This window comes from Orycteropus afer, unplaced genomic scaffold, assembly GCF_000298275.1.
Source record: "Orycteropus afer afer isolate SDZICR_OR568_19922 unplaced genomic scaffold, OryAfe1.0 scaffold00010, whole genome shotgun sequence".
NCBI lineage: Eukaryota > Metazoa > Chordata > Mammalia > Tubulidentata > Orycteropodidae > Orycteropus > Orycteropus afer.
Genome location: NW_006921597.1, coordinates 2,441,130 through 2,455,832, shown reverse-complemented (window position 1 = coordinate 2,455,832; position 14,703 = coordinate 2,441,130). Strand labels below are relative to the sequence as shown.

The window sequence follows — 14,703 nt, the reverse complement described above, 5'->3', positions numbered from 1 at the left end:
TAGAAAGTCAAAGGTAGTTCCTTCATTGAGAAATAAAGACATGTGACTTAGGGAAAACATCAGATATACTAGGGAATGCAGGAGTCCCTACATAGTACAAAAAGGTGAATGGGCTCGGCTGCTAATCAAATGGTTGGAGGTTCAAGTCTTCTCAGAGGCAGTTCAGAAGGCAGGCCAGGTGATCTACTTCCAAATACTCAACTGTTGAGCACCCTTCTACAGTTTTACTCTGATACACATGGGGCCCATGATTTAGAGCTGACTTTATGACAATTAGTGATTTATGGTGGTGGTAGGGAATAGCAAGTGAAACATTCTCTGAAGTCTATGTCTTATTTCAGATACATACAATTGTTATATGACCATGATTTCTCACCTCTTAGGAACAAACATTTAGCTACAATATTAAAAACAAACAGAAAAATTGACTATGTAATAGAAAACCAAATCCATTAGAGCAGTTACCTAGAGTTAGCTAGCTCTTACACAGATGCTGACTTACACTGCCCACCACAGTATTTGATTACCATCAACAAACATTAGCTACTACTATATGTCAAAGGAACTCTGGTGGTGTAGTGGTTAAGGCATTTGGCTGCTAGCCAAAAGGTCAGTAGTTTGAACCCACCTGTTGCTCCACAGAAGAAAGAAGAGGCAATCTGCTTCCATAAAGATTCACAGCCTTGGAAACCCAATAGGGGTCACTATGAGTCGGAATCGACTTGATGGCAGTGAGTTTGTTTCTTTGAGAATATAAGTCAACAATTCTGCTAAGGACATATAGGATGACTGAAAGTGTCCCTGAGCTCACAGTCTAGGGATTACTAGAAGGGAAAGGTGAAGAAAGAGTGTTGAGAGGAAGGGAGTTGAGATAATCTGAATGAAAAACTGGGTGATTTCACTATAGGGGAAAAAGGAAAGAGGATTAATGCTATGGAAAGAAAAAGAAAAGTAAGTTTCTGGGTGATGTGAATCTGAGAGTTCTTCAATTTCTTCAGGTTCTAAAGGTATCAAGAACCAGCTTCCCAGTAAAAACAGGAGCAATGATAACAGGACAACTAAAAATAGGCCAGTACTATACCAAAGAAGGCAATAGCCAGCATAACCTTAACCATTGTCATTGTTGAGGTCACAGAATTATTCTTTTTAACTACTCTTGTCATCAGAGGCTTCCTGATACGATCATCTGTAGTGAGGATAGCTTGCCGTGCTCCATCCCATTTTCCAGGCCCCTGAAGACGATACTGGACTGGAGTACAGGGTCCGAATAATAAGTGAAATGCCAACTTGGGATCAGTGAAGGCCAAGGACAGCACATTGGGCTTGACTCCCACCAGATCAGCAAACTCTTCCATTGTTTCTATATAGTCTCCTTGAATAGTATGGCGTTGACTCTCCACATACCTAAAGCAGAAAAGACAGAAGCAATGACTTACCAAGTTTAATAAATCAGTCACTCAGTCAGTTAGTGCTTGCAGAGTGCCTGCTACTGGCTCAATATTGAGCTTAAGAGTTATGGAAAACAGAGGAAAAAATGCAAGGTATGGTATCTGTCCTTAGTGAGTTTAAAACCTAACATAGGAGATCCACCTGACATATGAAGCAGAGAGGAATCTAAGACTCTCAGTAATTTTAGACTGCCAAATAGAAATGTAGAGAGAGGTTAGTTAAAAGAGAACTATCATAGTTAGAGCCTTGAAGGATGTGGAAGATATAGATATTCTAAGAACAAAAAGGAAAATATTATAATTCAAGGGAACAGCAGAGTGAAGAGTAAAGCAGGTATAAATGTAGAATTGTTGTTAGCTGCCACTGAATTGGCTCCAATTCATGGTGACCTTATGTGTAACAGAACAAAATGTTGCCTGGTCCGGTGCCATCTTCATGATCATTGGTATGTTTGAGCCCACAGTTGTAGCTATTGTGTCGATCCATCTCATGGAGGGTCTCCTTCATTTTTGTCAAACCTCAGTTTTACCAATCTTTTCTAGTGACTGGTTCTTCCTGATACGTCCAATGTAAAGTGAGTAAAATATCACCATCTTCACTTCTACAGAGCAGGCATCTTTAGAATTTACCAGGAATCCCTAGACTGGGATTGTGAGCTAAGGGACTGTTTCAGTCATCTATATGTCTTTAGCAGAGTTCTTGAGAGCCGGTTGTGTTTCTTCTAAGACTGATAAGTATAGAATACGAGCAAAGAATATCTTGGGCACTACCTATAGTAGGATGTGGAATGAGGGATATCATTGTTGATGTCAGATGGATCTTGGCTGAAAGCAAAGAATACCAGAAAGATGTTTACTTGTGTTTTAATGACTGTGCAAAAGCATTCAATTGTGTGGAGCATAACAAATTATGGATAACATTCAGAAGAATGGGAATTATAGAACATTAAATTAAACTCATGAGGAACCTGTACATAGACCAGGAGGCTGTCATTCAAACAAAACAAGGGGATACTGCATGGTTTAAAATCAGGAAGGGAGTGCATCAGGGTTGTATCCTTTCACCATACTTATTCAATCTGTATGCTGAGCAAATAATCCGAGAAGCTGGACTATATGAAGAACATGGCATCAGGATTGAAGGAAGGCTCATTAATAACCTGCGACATGCAGATGACACAACTTTGCTTGCTGAAAGTGAGGATAACTTGAAGCACTTACTGATGAAGATTAAAGACCATAGTCTGCAGTTTGGATTACACCTCAATATAAAGAAAAGGAAGATCCTCACAACTGGACCAATAAGGTGCATCATGATAAATGGAGAAAAGACTGAAGTTGTCAAAGACTTCATATTACTTGGTTGTACAGTTAACAACAATGCAAGCAGCAGTCAAGACATCAGATGATGTATTGCATTGGGCAGATCTGCTGCAAAAGACCTCTTTCAAGTGTTGAAGAGCAAAGATGTCTCCCTGAAGACTAAGGAGTGCCTAACCCAAGCCATGGTGTTTTCAATCACCTCATATGCATGTGACAGCTGAACAATGAATAGAGAAGACTGAGAAAGAGTTGATGCTTTTGAGTTGTGGTGCTGGCAAAGAATACTGAGAGTACCATGGACTGCTAAAAGAACTAACAAATGGTCCTGGAAGAAGTGGAGCCGGAATGCTCCTTGGATGTGAGAATGGCAAAACTTCGTGTGACCTACTTTGGTCATGTTGTCAGAAGGGACCATTCCCTGGAGAAGGATATCATGCTTGGTAAAGTGCAGGGTCAGTGAAACAGGGGAAGGCCCTCAACAGGATGGATTGACACAGTGGCTGCAATGATGGGCTGAGGTATTGCAAGGCTCGTGAGGCTGGCACAGGACCGTGTTTCGTTCTCTTGTACATAGGGTTGCTATGAGTAGGAGACGACTCGAAAGCACCTAACAGCAGCAACAAGCTACAGTAGAGAAGGCATGTGTGGGATGCAAGAGTAGAAATGGAGAAGCATATCCAGATACAGAGGACTCTGATGGTATCAGAAAGAGATAATCGATCACAAAAATCTCCTTTAAATCAATCACTGTAAATGTGAAATCCTCATTTTTTTTTTTTTTAAATGAAGGCAGTGCTGGTGAGGTCCACAAAGCAGACTTCCCAAGGTCAAAGTTAATTTGGAAGCCTGACAGGAGAAGGGAATATGATTTACCCCAAAAGGCAAATAGCCCTCCAGATGGAGCCAGATGCAGTTTTGAGGAGTTAAGAGATCTTTTTTTTTTTTTTGTCTTTTTTTAAAAATTGTGATTTGGGTGAAAGTTTACAGAGCAAATTCACTTTCCATCCAGCAGCTGACATACACTTTGTCTCACGACATTGACTACAGTTTACAACAGTGCAATAACTCCTCTCCCTCTTCCTCCCCATAGTTACCTCTTCCCTGTGTCCTTCCCTCCACACACTCCTACTCCCTGAGCTATGTCCCTGTGCGTACACAGCCCTTCCATTCTCCCATGATTGATCTCTTAATAGATCTTTTTAAGGGAAATAGAATATGGTAACAGTGATAACTGTGATTGGTGACTTTCATATTCAGCTTTCTATAATGAAAAGAAAGAAGAAAGAATAGAAAGGCAATAAGAAAAAAGCTAAGGCAAACTAAATGAGAGCGTTTACTAAAGAAATCCAAAAACAAGGATAAGAAAAAAGATGAATGAAAGTAAATTTGAAGGTAAAACTAGTAACATGGAGTCTTGAAGGGCCAATAAATGACCAAGTAGGAATTTATTGAGATATGACTCAAGTTTAGAAGAGAAGGTAAGACAGGAAAGAAGTTGAGCACTTTCCCTTATGGGTGTCATGCTGGTTCAAGGGTTTGTAGGCATGTATTTATTTATGCTATGATAGAGGGTAAAGATCTGTATTATTCATGAAGGTTTCACAAGTTCACTAGAACCTGCCTTGTAAGTTGTTATGAGGATTAAGTAAGCTCATACATATGAAACACTCACAATGAGTGTACATTATGGACCCTCAATAAAGGTTAAATTATACTCTTGAGGACTTGCTTACATCAGAATGTGTTTAGACAGAAATAAATCAAATGAAAAAAAAGGAAGAAAGTTGAAATAGGATAATTTAGTGCCTGGAAAGCAAGGGAAAAAAAGCACTTTAAGAAGGAAGTGATGTTAAAAGTATCAAATTCAGTGGTAAGAAGAAGTAACACGAAGTTTGTCATGGATGGTCTTTAAAAGAGTAGTTTCAGGAGTAAGGATGGAAATTACAATGTAGGAGGGTTAAAAGGGAGTGAAGCATATAATTTAGAATCTTTAACTTTGGGAGTGAAAGGAAGGTGGAAAACAGGAGAGAAACAGGAAGAGGTAACAAGGTTGAAAACTTTCTTTTTCCCTCTTGCAGACAGGAGAGTTTATTGGCATCATCAATTGAAGAAAACCTCTTTGGGCCTGTGGTGATTGTGCTTCTGACTTTCCCACAGAAACACATTTACTACTCACTTCCACTTTGTCCAAATAAAAAAGCACCTAGTGATTGAGTTCAAGTTCTGAAATTCAAATTGCTGGATTAATGTGTTCAGCCAACTACTAAGTAGTTGGCTTATGTTAGCCCCTTCCGTAATTATGTGGACTTCTCACCCATAAGCCACTGTGGCTGAGTGTACTGTCAAATGATGACAGCAAACAGCCACTGCAGAACAGATTTGTAAATTTACGTACAGATTTGTAATTTGACCATATCTACCTCTCATTAATATCACAACAGTTTTTCTTTCTCTGGCAGCTCCATTAGCACTTCAAGTAATCGTCAAAAAAAAAAAAAAAGATGCACTGCCGTCAACTCAGATCCCATTCACAGTGACCCCGCCTTGGGTTCCCGAGGCAGTATCATTATGGAAGTAGATTGCCCTATCTTCCTTCTGAGGAGTGGCTGGTGGGTTTGAACCACCAACATTCTGGTTAGTAGTCAAGTGCCTTAGGCACTATGCCACCAGACCTCCCTCAACCTAGCAACATTATGTACCAGAGTTTCGTTCCATGTATTTTTTTCTACTACAGGACTTTTCCTATAGGCCTTAAACATAGGACTTTAAACACTGTTCCTAAGCTTCTCTCTTTTATTTCCATGTATATTCAAAGGACTGCTACTGGTGCTATTTCACCATTATATTGTCAGAAATTATTTCATTTTCCTTCAAAATATAATCTAAATCCTTAACTAACAAGAAGAAGCTAAATATAGCACAGGATCCTGAATGAGACAGATTAACAAAGTGTCTGCAACAACGGGCTCAAACACAGCAAAGATTGTTAGGATGGCACAGGACCCTATTACTGTTGCACAAAGGGTTGCTGTGAGTTGGAATTGACTTGACGGCACCTAACAACATACGGCTCTTATTGCGTGATAAGTAGAAAAATTAACAGCATATCTTCCCAGGAGAATTTCTTACCTTTTATCTATTTTCTCTTGAACCTTAGCTATATCTGCCAGCATTTCACTTTGTGAAGGCAATGTCTTTAGCCCTAAAGAGAAAAGTTAAAATTTTAAATATAAAATGACCTTATTGGGAATAATAATTCTGTTAACAATTATTAGGCTATGGAGAATTCAATGAAATACAGGATAGTTTTTTTGTATTTAACTAGCTTACAGTTCACTCTAGTCTATCCTACTTTGTCTTTGGAAAATATTTCTCCTACTCTGCCTTCCAATCAAAGCTTACCTCTTTCTTAACATAGCCTTTCAAGTGGGAAATAAAATTTGGGCATGTAGAAATGATAAATGGCCTTAAAAATATATGGAAAATGAAGAACAAAGTAAAGGGCTAGGGAAACATTACACTTGTACTCTTAGTAACAAAGAAGCTTCATAGCACAGAAGGAAGTAAAAGTAAACTCTCAAAGTAAACATCTTAATACTTAAAGGCCTATCAAAAATAAGCCTCATCTTCTAACTTTTTTTATCTGATGAGGGTGGAGGTTAAGGCCAAGGACAACTAATAATACCCGATTTTGACAGGTAAATTTAATCACTGATACACAAAAAATTTCAGCCCTAGGCATTTAATACCAAAAATATAGTCAAAGGTAGAATAGTATTTAAGTCAGTACAAACAATGCTAACCTTAAATAATTGGCCTTATTCCTAGATTTCTAGGCTTTTTGTCATGTAGAAATTTTTAGCCATATCCCAACCCTAAGGTGTTACTCCTTAAGTTCTGTAAGTAGAATTTCAGAATGGAAATATACCTTACCTAATATAAGCCTTCTCTCTACAAATAATCTAGTCAAGTGGTTATTGCTAGTCAAGTCATTACTGCTTAAACTTTCCTAGTGATAAGGATCTCATTACCCTCTGAGAAGATGGTGCTAGAACATGTGGCTGTGAAAGCTAAAAACAATATGGAGTCATTATACCCAGCTGGAAGAGCATGCCTGCTACTTGGTTTCACAGATCAAAAGTTTAAGATAGTAAGTAGTAACCTGTTGTTATGTGCCATTGAGTCAGCCCTGACTCATAGCGACCCCTCCTTGGGTTTCTGAGGTGGTATCACTCTGGAAGTAGATTGCTCAATCTTCCTTCTGAAGAGTGGCTGGTGGGTTTGAACCACCAGCCTTCTGGTTAGCAGTCAAGTGCCTAAGGCACTATACCACAAGAACTCCCGGTAAGTAACCTAACTTTTAGAAATATTAACTAGCTTGTTTTTGTAGACTTATGTATAATCAACAGTTCCCGCTCTTCACCTTTGACTCCAGGTTGACTGCCTTCTGCACAAGCAGGTGCCTAGTTATCTGGGAGTCTGCTCAGCAGGCTCTTACCTCCCTCCCCAAAACAAGCCCCTCAGACTAGCATCATTTGTCTTCTTAGCCAAACACAATACTGAGGAGGAAAGAATTTCAAGAGACATTTTAATAACTATATGAAATGTTCATGGAAACCATCTGGATTTTCCTGGCTTTCTTTGTTCCTTGAACTATAAATACCCTATACAGTGTCATCTTAGGTGCAACACCCAGTCAGATTCCAATTTGTGAATTATATGATCGACTAATAAATCTCTCACATTGTTTGAACTCTCAGAGCTTATTAAGAATAATAATTCTGGAACCATGGTCTAATCTTAACAAATGAATACCCTTGAAACATTAAAAAAACTGTCATAACTTCTTTAAGCATTCCCATTATCAGGCTAACCAGTACTAGTTCCCTATGTGACAGATTGTACATTCTCTACCAGTGTGGTTTCTTTTTTCTATGCACACTTTAGTAACTATCCTGGTGTCTTCCTCTAAAAATATGGACTCCTCTACAAATCAACACTCGAGAAATAGTCCTCTGGGTTTTGCCATGTGTTTTCTTATTTTAGCCAAGTAGTTATGACTTATATTCATAAGTCAATGAGAAAACATTGAGATGCTTCATTTGAGATTGATCACAGGTCTCTTGAGATGCTCAATAAACATATTGTGAAAGTTGATTTCCAAATTATTGCTCATATTACAACCATAAGCTTTCCTTCTATTAATTAGGAGCATTATGGAGGAGGAAGTAGTTTAGGCTGAGAGAGTCAGCTAATTCTTGCACGCACGGGCACGCACGCGTGCACGCACACACACACACACACACACAAACACCTCTATAAATAGAGGTACATACAATAAATAGTCTGTAGTTTAGTGCTCTGTTAATTCATTAACACTGTTCTTGCCAGTGTTTCCTTGTTTAGATACTTATTATTTACCATATTTTTCAACTCCTTCCTTCCTATCTTGCTTCTCATCTATCTCCAGTTTCAGTTAAAGCATCATCACCTGAGGAAACAGATTCTTTTCTTCCTTCATCCCCAATATACATTATGTCATTAAATCCTTTCAAATCTACTTGCTCAACTTCATTTAAGTTTATCCTCTATCCATTTAGATAATCATTACCTTAGTTTAATGCCCTCATCATGTCTTACTTGGACTTCTACCACAGGCTTTTAACTGAGTGACTTCCCATTTCACTCCTCTGACACATCTTCTAAACTTCAAACTTGATTTTACTTCTTGTCTTCTAGTTAAAACTCTTCAATTGTTCTCTATCTCCTACCTAGAATGCAAACTTGTTGCATGGCACCCAAGGATTTTCCTTGATTTTGCCTCCTTGAATACCTCTAGCTTCATTTTCATTAATTCTTATAGTACTTTTCCTTTCGACATTCTGAACTACTTGCAATACCTGGAACTTGACTTGTTCTGTCACTTTTCTCTGACTGCATAAATATTACTGATTTTCCCCCCTGTTATGATCACTATTTCCTTGTCCTTTTACCAAATTCTTACTCATCCTTTAAGATGTCATTGAGGGTTGCCTGATGAACCTTTTCCAGCTTCTCAAAGGAGAACTGGGTGCTGATTTCTTACACCCCCCCCCCCAGCAGCTCCTTTACATTGTTATTGGAGCACTTGTTTAAATAAATATTAAGTAAATATTTGTTGAATGAATAATATGTTAAATGTCTGTTTATTTGTCTGTCTTCCTTGTTTGACTCTGAGTTCCATAAAGATAAGGATTTGCCTTTTGGTCATATTTGAATCACTACCATCTAGCACAGGACCTGGCACATACTACCAACCCAAACCAAACTCACTAGTAAGAGGTCAATAAATGCTAGCTGAACAATGGTAACAGGTGAAGTTCAGAGATTTTCCAGAGGTTCCGAGACAATGTGGGAAGAATGTCTGAATTTTAAATATATGATAGTACGACTTTCAGTCTACTGTCAGGTCTAGAGCAGATTGGATTTGTGTAATTATGACTTTCTCTAATCCTGACATGCCCTTGAATATTTTAGTGTAAAGATAATATTACAAGAGAAGACAGTCATGTCTGTCATTCTGCTCTTGCAGTTCAGTCAAGCCTTTTAACATGACTAGAAATTGGCTCATGTATTTCATAAACTGAAACCCTCGAGAAGTTTTATTGTAGAGTTTACCTCAGAACTAAACTTACATGCAGTTGAACAGACATTATTTAGGACCTGTTAACATTTCGTTCTGTCATAAAGCCACCATGAGTTGGAGCCAACTGTGTGGCAACGGATAATAATGTGCTAGGTACTCGTCTGTGCCTGGTATAAAAAACCAAACCAAACTCACTGTGGCTGAGTTGATTCCAACTCATAGTGACCCCTCCTTGGGTTTCCAAGGCAATATCTGTACGGAAGTAGATTGCCCAGTCTTTCTTCCAAGGAGTGGGTTTGAACCACCAGCCTTTTGGTTAGCAGTCAAATGCCTTAGGCACTATGCCATCCAGAGCTTCCACAAAGGTATTCTTTTTTCAAGAGAATTTAATATACTAAAAGGGTCGGAGGAAATATATTTAGGCTTTCTTTATACAAATAATGAGTAAAAGAAGGACATACCAAACAGAGAGAAACAGAAGCAGAGGCATAGAGGGGCAAAGAGTACAGGCAGTGTTTCCTGATGAATGGGTAAGTCATCCAGTCCATCTAGGAGATTGTAGAATGTATGATAAAGATTCCAGAAGGACAGGCCTGAAAGAGTGAGCTGTACCCAGTTTGTGGAGAAAACTGAATGACATGCTATGACATAATGCCTTCTTGAGACCCAGAGAGTTGGTATAACTTGATGTGATTTTCAAGGAAAGAAAGTTGCTGAACGAAGGTAGAACACTTGCAAGGCTCCTGAGAGCACTGTAAAAGAGGCAAAGAGAAAAGAAAATGAGGTTTTAGTTAAGGCAAGGAAGCAGGTTCATCATTCTAGAAAAGGGTGGAATAGTTTCTTGACAATAGAATAATGGTTCCAGAGAACGGAAGAGGAGGCAAAATGGGGCTTGGTAGGGGCAAGACAGGCCAGGAAAGGGGATAGACTGAGTTGGAAATAATTGAAAGAATGGGAGAAACTAGCTAATCCTGAGGGTTTAAAAACCTGGCACAGTGAAGGTATATTTTAAAGGTGAGAGAGGCAAGAATTTGTAGGTAGACAAGATGGCTATGTTTAGAACAAAAAGCTCAGGGTTCCTTTTGGAATTTTGATAAAGTTATAGAGATTCTTCTGAAGATTCCTTCCTTCTGGGTGTTAGAAGCAAACTAGAGGAATCACACTAGGCTTCTGCTAGTCTAGGAAGCTGGGCTCTTTGCCATTTGTTTAGGTCATTTTTCCCTAGGATCCCCTAATCCTACAGGAGTAATGCAGATTTTTCTAAATACTCATTTTCCCTGTTTGTCTCAATAGTTCACTGGGTGCTGGAAAAGAGTTCTAGTTGTTTAAAGTATATTAAGATGCTGTGGCCTACTTTATTGCATCTTTATATTCTTACTTAATTGACCCAATTAAAAGATGCACTAGAATTAAGCCACTCTAATAGGGTATTGCATTTGATTGGTGGTCCAGTACTCTCAAATCACATGATCTACTAAATAGGGCTAGAAGAAATTAAGAAATAAGAAATTTGGAAAATTTGGAAAAGTTTTTGATCTGTCAACTCTAATAACTTTTTTTTCCTCCCTCTACAACCAAAACCCACGAAGATCTTCACTAGGGAAGAACAGGCTGTCCTTCCAACAGGAACTCTGAAGAGTTTTAGTGACACTGTTAGTAATGTAAGCAACTTTCATTACAACAACTAACTATACATTCAAAAAATTTCTTCCTTAGAAGGGACTTGAAACGTTGCAGTAGTTCAGTTTGTATGTCAACTTGGCTGGGCCTGGTTGAGTGGCTGGGTAGCTGGATGTAGTATTCCCCATGATGAGACTGGTAACCAACTCCATGGTGGAATCTACTGTGAGCAGCTGAGTAGCTTGCCTTAGAGAATGTGGTCTTCTTCCTGTATATAAAGCAGAAGCCTTGGGAAATAGTCACTAGCTTATGGCACGCTTGGACCCTGTGTGTAGCCGTGTTATTTTCAGCAGCCTGCCATGCTCTGCTGACCTCGGTACTTACAATGGACTTAAACTAATGGCCTGCCATGTATGTGGTTTGGTAACATCAGGACTATGCCTTTTTACTTGTCAACCTTGGTTTTGTCAGCCTTAGCAGCCAGCAGCTATCTGAGTGAAGAAAAGCCTCTAGCTTCAGTGGGCCAGGAGCTGGAGGCAGAGCTGAAGCCCAAGGCTGAGGGGCTTTCACCCAGCCCCTAGAGCCTGGCACTTTGAACTCAGACTTCTAGCCTCCTGAACTATAAGAGAATAAACTTCTGTTTGTTAAGGCCATCCCATTTGTGGTATATTCTTGTCAGAGTGGCACTAGGTAACCAGAAAAAACGTCATTTGGTTTCTCCCTATTTTGAGGCTTGAAAGTATCTGCTCCATATTTCATACCCAAATAGCCATCCAGCCATTTGATACCCTCTTCCTATTATGCCTGAATTCCTCACACTTTCAGAGGCAGTCCATTACACCTTGAAATGGGCATGGGCTGGTAGAAAAAGAGATTTTTCTAAAATTGATGTGATATTATGTATTCCTCAAGGTTTCACTTCTTAATTCTGGTTCCATCCACCCTTTGAAGCCACACTGAGCTAATCTAATCTTTCTTCCATGGGATGTCCCTTGAAATATTTGAAGGGAACTGTCATATCTCCCCTGAATCTTATCTCCTCCAGGCAAAACATCTTCAGAGCCTTCAGCTGTACTTTAAAATGGCATGTTTTAAAATTCCTTAACCATTTTGGTCTTTCTTCCTTTAATGTAGTCTAGTTTCACTTTTGAAATATATCTCTGGGTGTGGTCTGACCAACTTGGAGAACACAACTGTTCTAGGATATTATAATTTTTAATAATGCTGACTCATACTGAGACTACTATCCAAACCCCAAAGTCTTCTTCTCACATACTCCTAGTAACCAAACCTGAAAAAAGGAATAGTTAGGGAGAAAGTGAGAATATGAGAGGTATTAATCTTTTACATTCTGGACTAGCCTCTAACTATGTCTTAATTTTTATATGAAATCAATTTATACCATTTTTATATTTGAAGTTTTCTGTAATGAAAGAGTCAAATTCTTTTGCTTCACAAATACAAATCACTTGTCTAATAAAATTTACGAACCTGTGGGTGGTACAAAAGGTTAACGTGCTTGGCTACTAACCAAAAAGTGGGAGGTCTGAGTCTATCCAGAGGTGCCCTGGAAGAAAGGCCTGGCAGTCTACTTCTGAAAAATCAGTCATTGAAAACCCTATGAAGCACAGTTCTACTCTGACACACATGAGGTCACCATGAGTCAGAGTCAACTCTGTGGCAACTACTTTTCGTCTAAAATCTGGATCAGTGGATTCTAATGTGAAATGCACATTATTGAAGAGCATGTTTCTGAGGAAGACTTTTCTCATAGATCTTATGCCCAGCCCCATCCCAGACTTACATATACGCATCTCCAAAGATGGAATCAAAGCATGCCTACTTTGAAAAAATTTCCCAGTGGGCATTGATGTATGTCTGTGGTTATAAATTACTGCTTTAGATTTGCTGAAAAGTTAATTTTTGAGCACTAACTCTGTGCGAGGCACTGATACAGTTATACTGTTCTGTCGCTAGCTATTTGAAAATAAGTGCATAAACAGAACTAAACACACCACCGAATAATTAGGTAGTCAACTTGCGTGGTCACTTACCTTTAAACACTTGAGTTGCCCAGCGTCCTTGAATCTCTGAAATAGGCATAATGGCTCCCAAGGGCTGGATCAAGCCTATGATTGCAAGAGTTGGCTTTTCTAGGTTAGGCGGGAAGACTTTTTTATACAGGGATATTTTGTTTTTCACCACTTTGACACAGTCATCAAGAAAAGGAAAGGCAAAGCTATAGCCTGTGGCAAAAACAACAGCATCAACGTCATCCTCCCTGGAGCCATCTTCAAATATGGCAGCCGTCTCTGTGAATTCCTTCACATTTCCTTTCACCTTCACCAAGCCAGAAATTATGCGATTCGGCAGGTCATCATTTACTGTGGGATGCTGACTCATAGCTCTGTGAGCCATGATAAGGACCAAGAGAAAGAGAAAGGAGAGAGATCATAATTGAGAGATAAGAAACAAACAAACCAGTGTACTATGTAAGTGAAATTCTGCTTTGGCAGAGGAAGTTAAACAATATTCCAGTGATCAACCCTGTGATCCACCCATGAAATTTGGGAAATATCTAACTTACACAAGTTTGACATAGGTCAGGATCTCAGAGCAGAAGCTGGACCCTGGATGGCATTAAAAGGAAGAGTAGTAAAGGAACAAAGAAAAAAAGTCTTTCTTATTTGAGGAATGCATGTATAGTTTCTCAAGGAATAGTAATGTTCTCAGTGATGTGATAAAGCCACAGGCCAATAATTTCTATCCACATATCAATTTGAAAGGGCAGAACTCGACTATTAGAATTCTATTCAAGCTCATTTCTAGCTGCAAAGATCCAACAGCGAAATTCAGATAATCATTTTCTAAACTGTTTAAGTTACATGTGTACAGAAATTTACCGTTTATAAGTCACTTTTACACACATTAACTTTTTTGACTCTCACACAAAACCTGTGAGGAGACAGGAGAGGTGTCATCCTCCAGGTTTTATAAGGAAACTGAGGCCTAGAGAAGTTAAGTGATTTGCCCAAGGTTACACAGCTTAGGATTTTAGAAGTTCTATCACAATGGATTTCTATGAATTCCCTCAGGATATTTTAGCCCTGTTAAGTAGTATATCCTAGGGACAGTAAAGCAAAGGGATACCAAAAAATAGGGCAGAGTTTCCATTGTCTTGAATCTTTCTAAAAAGCAGTCTGAATTCTTAGATCCTAAGGTCCTAGGCTCTCAGAATCCTCAGCCAATCACATTTGAACAGATGTCATCTAGCCTCTATTCCTTTTATGGAATAAAAGCCAAACTAACAGGGTAGGGAATAGCATTCCAATTACAAGTACAAAGTCTTAGAATGGCAAAAAGTTTTGTTATGCTCTTGGGTCTGCTTATAGTTGGGTATGGCCAGACTGTGTAGCACAGGTGGAAGAGTGATTGAAGAATATACCTCTGGTAGCATAGTGCCTAAGACACTTGACTGCTAACCAGAGGCTGATGGTTCAAACCCACCAGCCACTCCTCGGAAGGAAGATGGGGCAATCTACTTCTGTAGTGATACTGCCTCAGAAACCCAAGGAGGGGTCACTATGAATCGGGTCCGACTCGACAGCACATAACAACAACAACAACAACAACTACTTTACTCAGCTTGATACCCTTCTCCAGGGACTGGTTCCTTCTGACAAAATG

General features: G+C 39.1%; 1 protein-coding gene across 1 annotated transcript in view; it reads right to left on the bottom strand.

Moving 5' to 3' along the window:
* Positions 1-1,058: 1,058 nt before the first annotated feature.
* FMO5 (flavin containing dimethylaniline monoxygenase 5) overlaps positions 1,059-14,703 on the bottom strand; it is a 38,185-nt gene continuing 24,540 nt past the window's right edge. Inside the window, exons 6-8 of the mRNA XM_007948407.2 lie at positions 13,071-13,423; positions 5,901-5,973; positions 1,059-1,404 (exon numbers count right to left, since the gene is read on the bottom strand). Of these exons, the coding sequence (XP_007946598.1) occupies positions 1,059-1,404; positions 5,901-5,973; positions 13,071-13,423 (772 nt within the window). The remainder of the gene's footprint in view (positions 1,405-5,900; positions 5,974-13,070; positions 13,424-14,703) is intronic.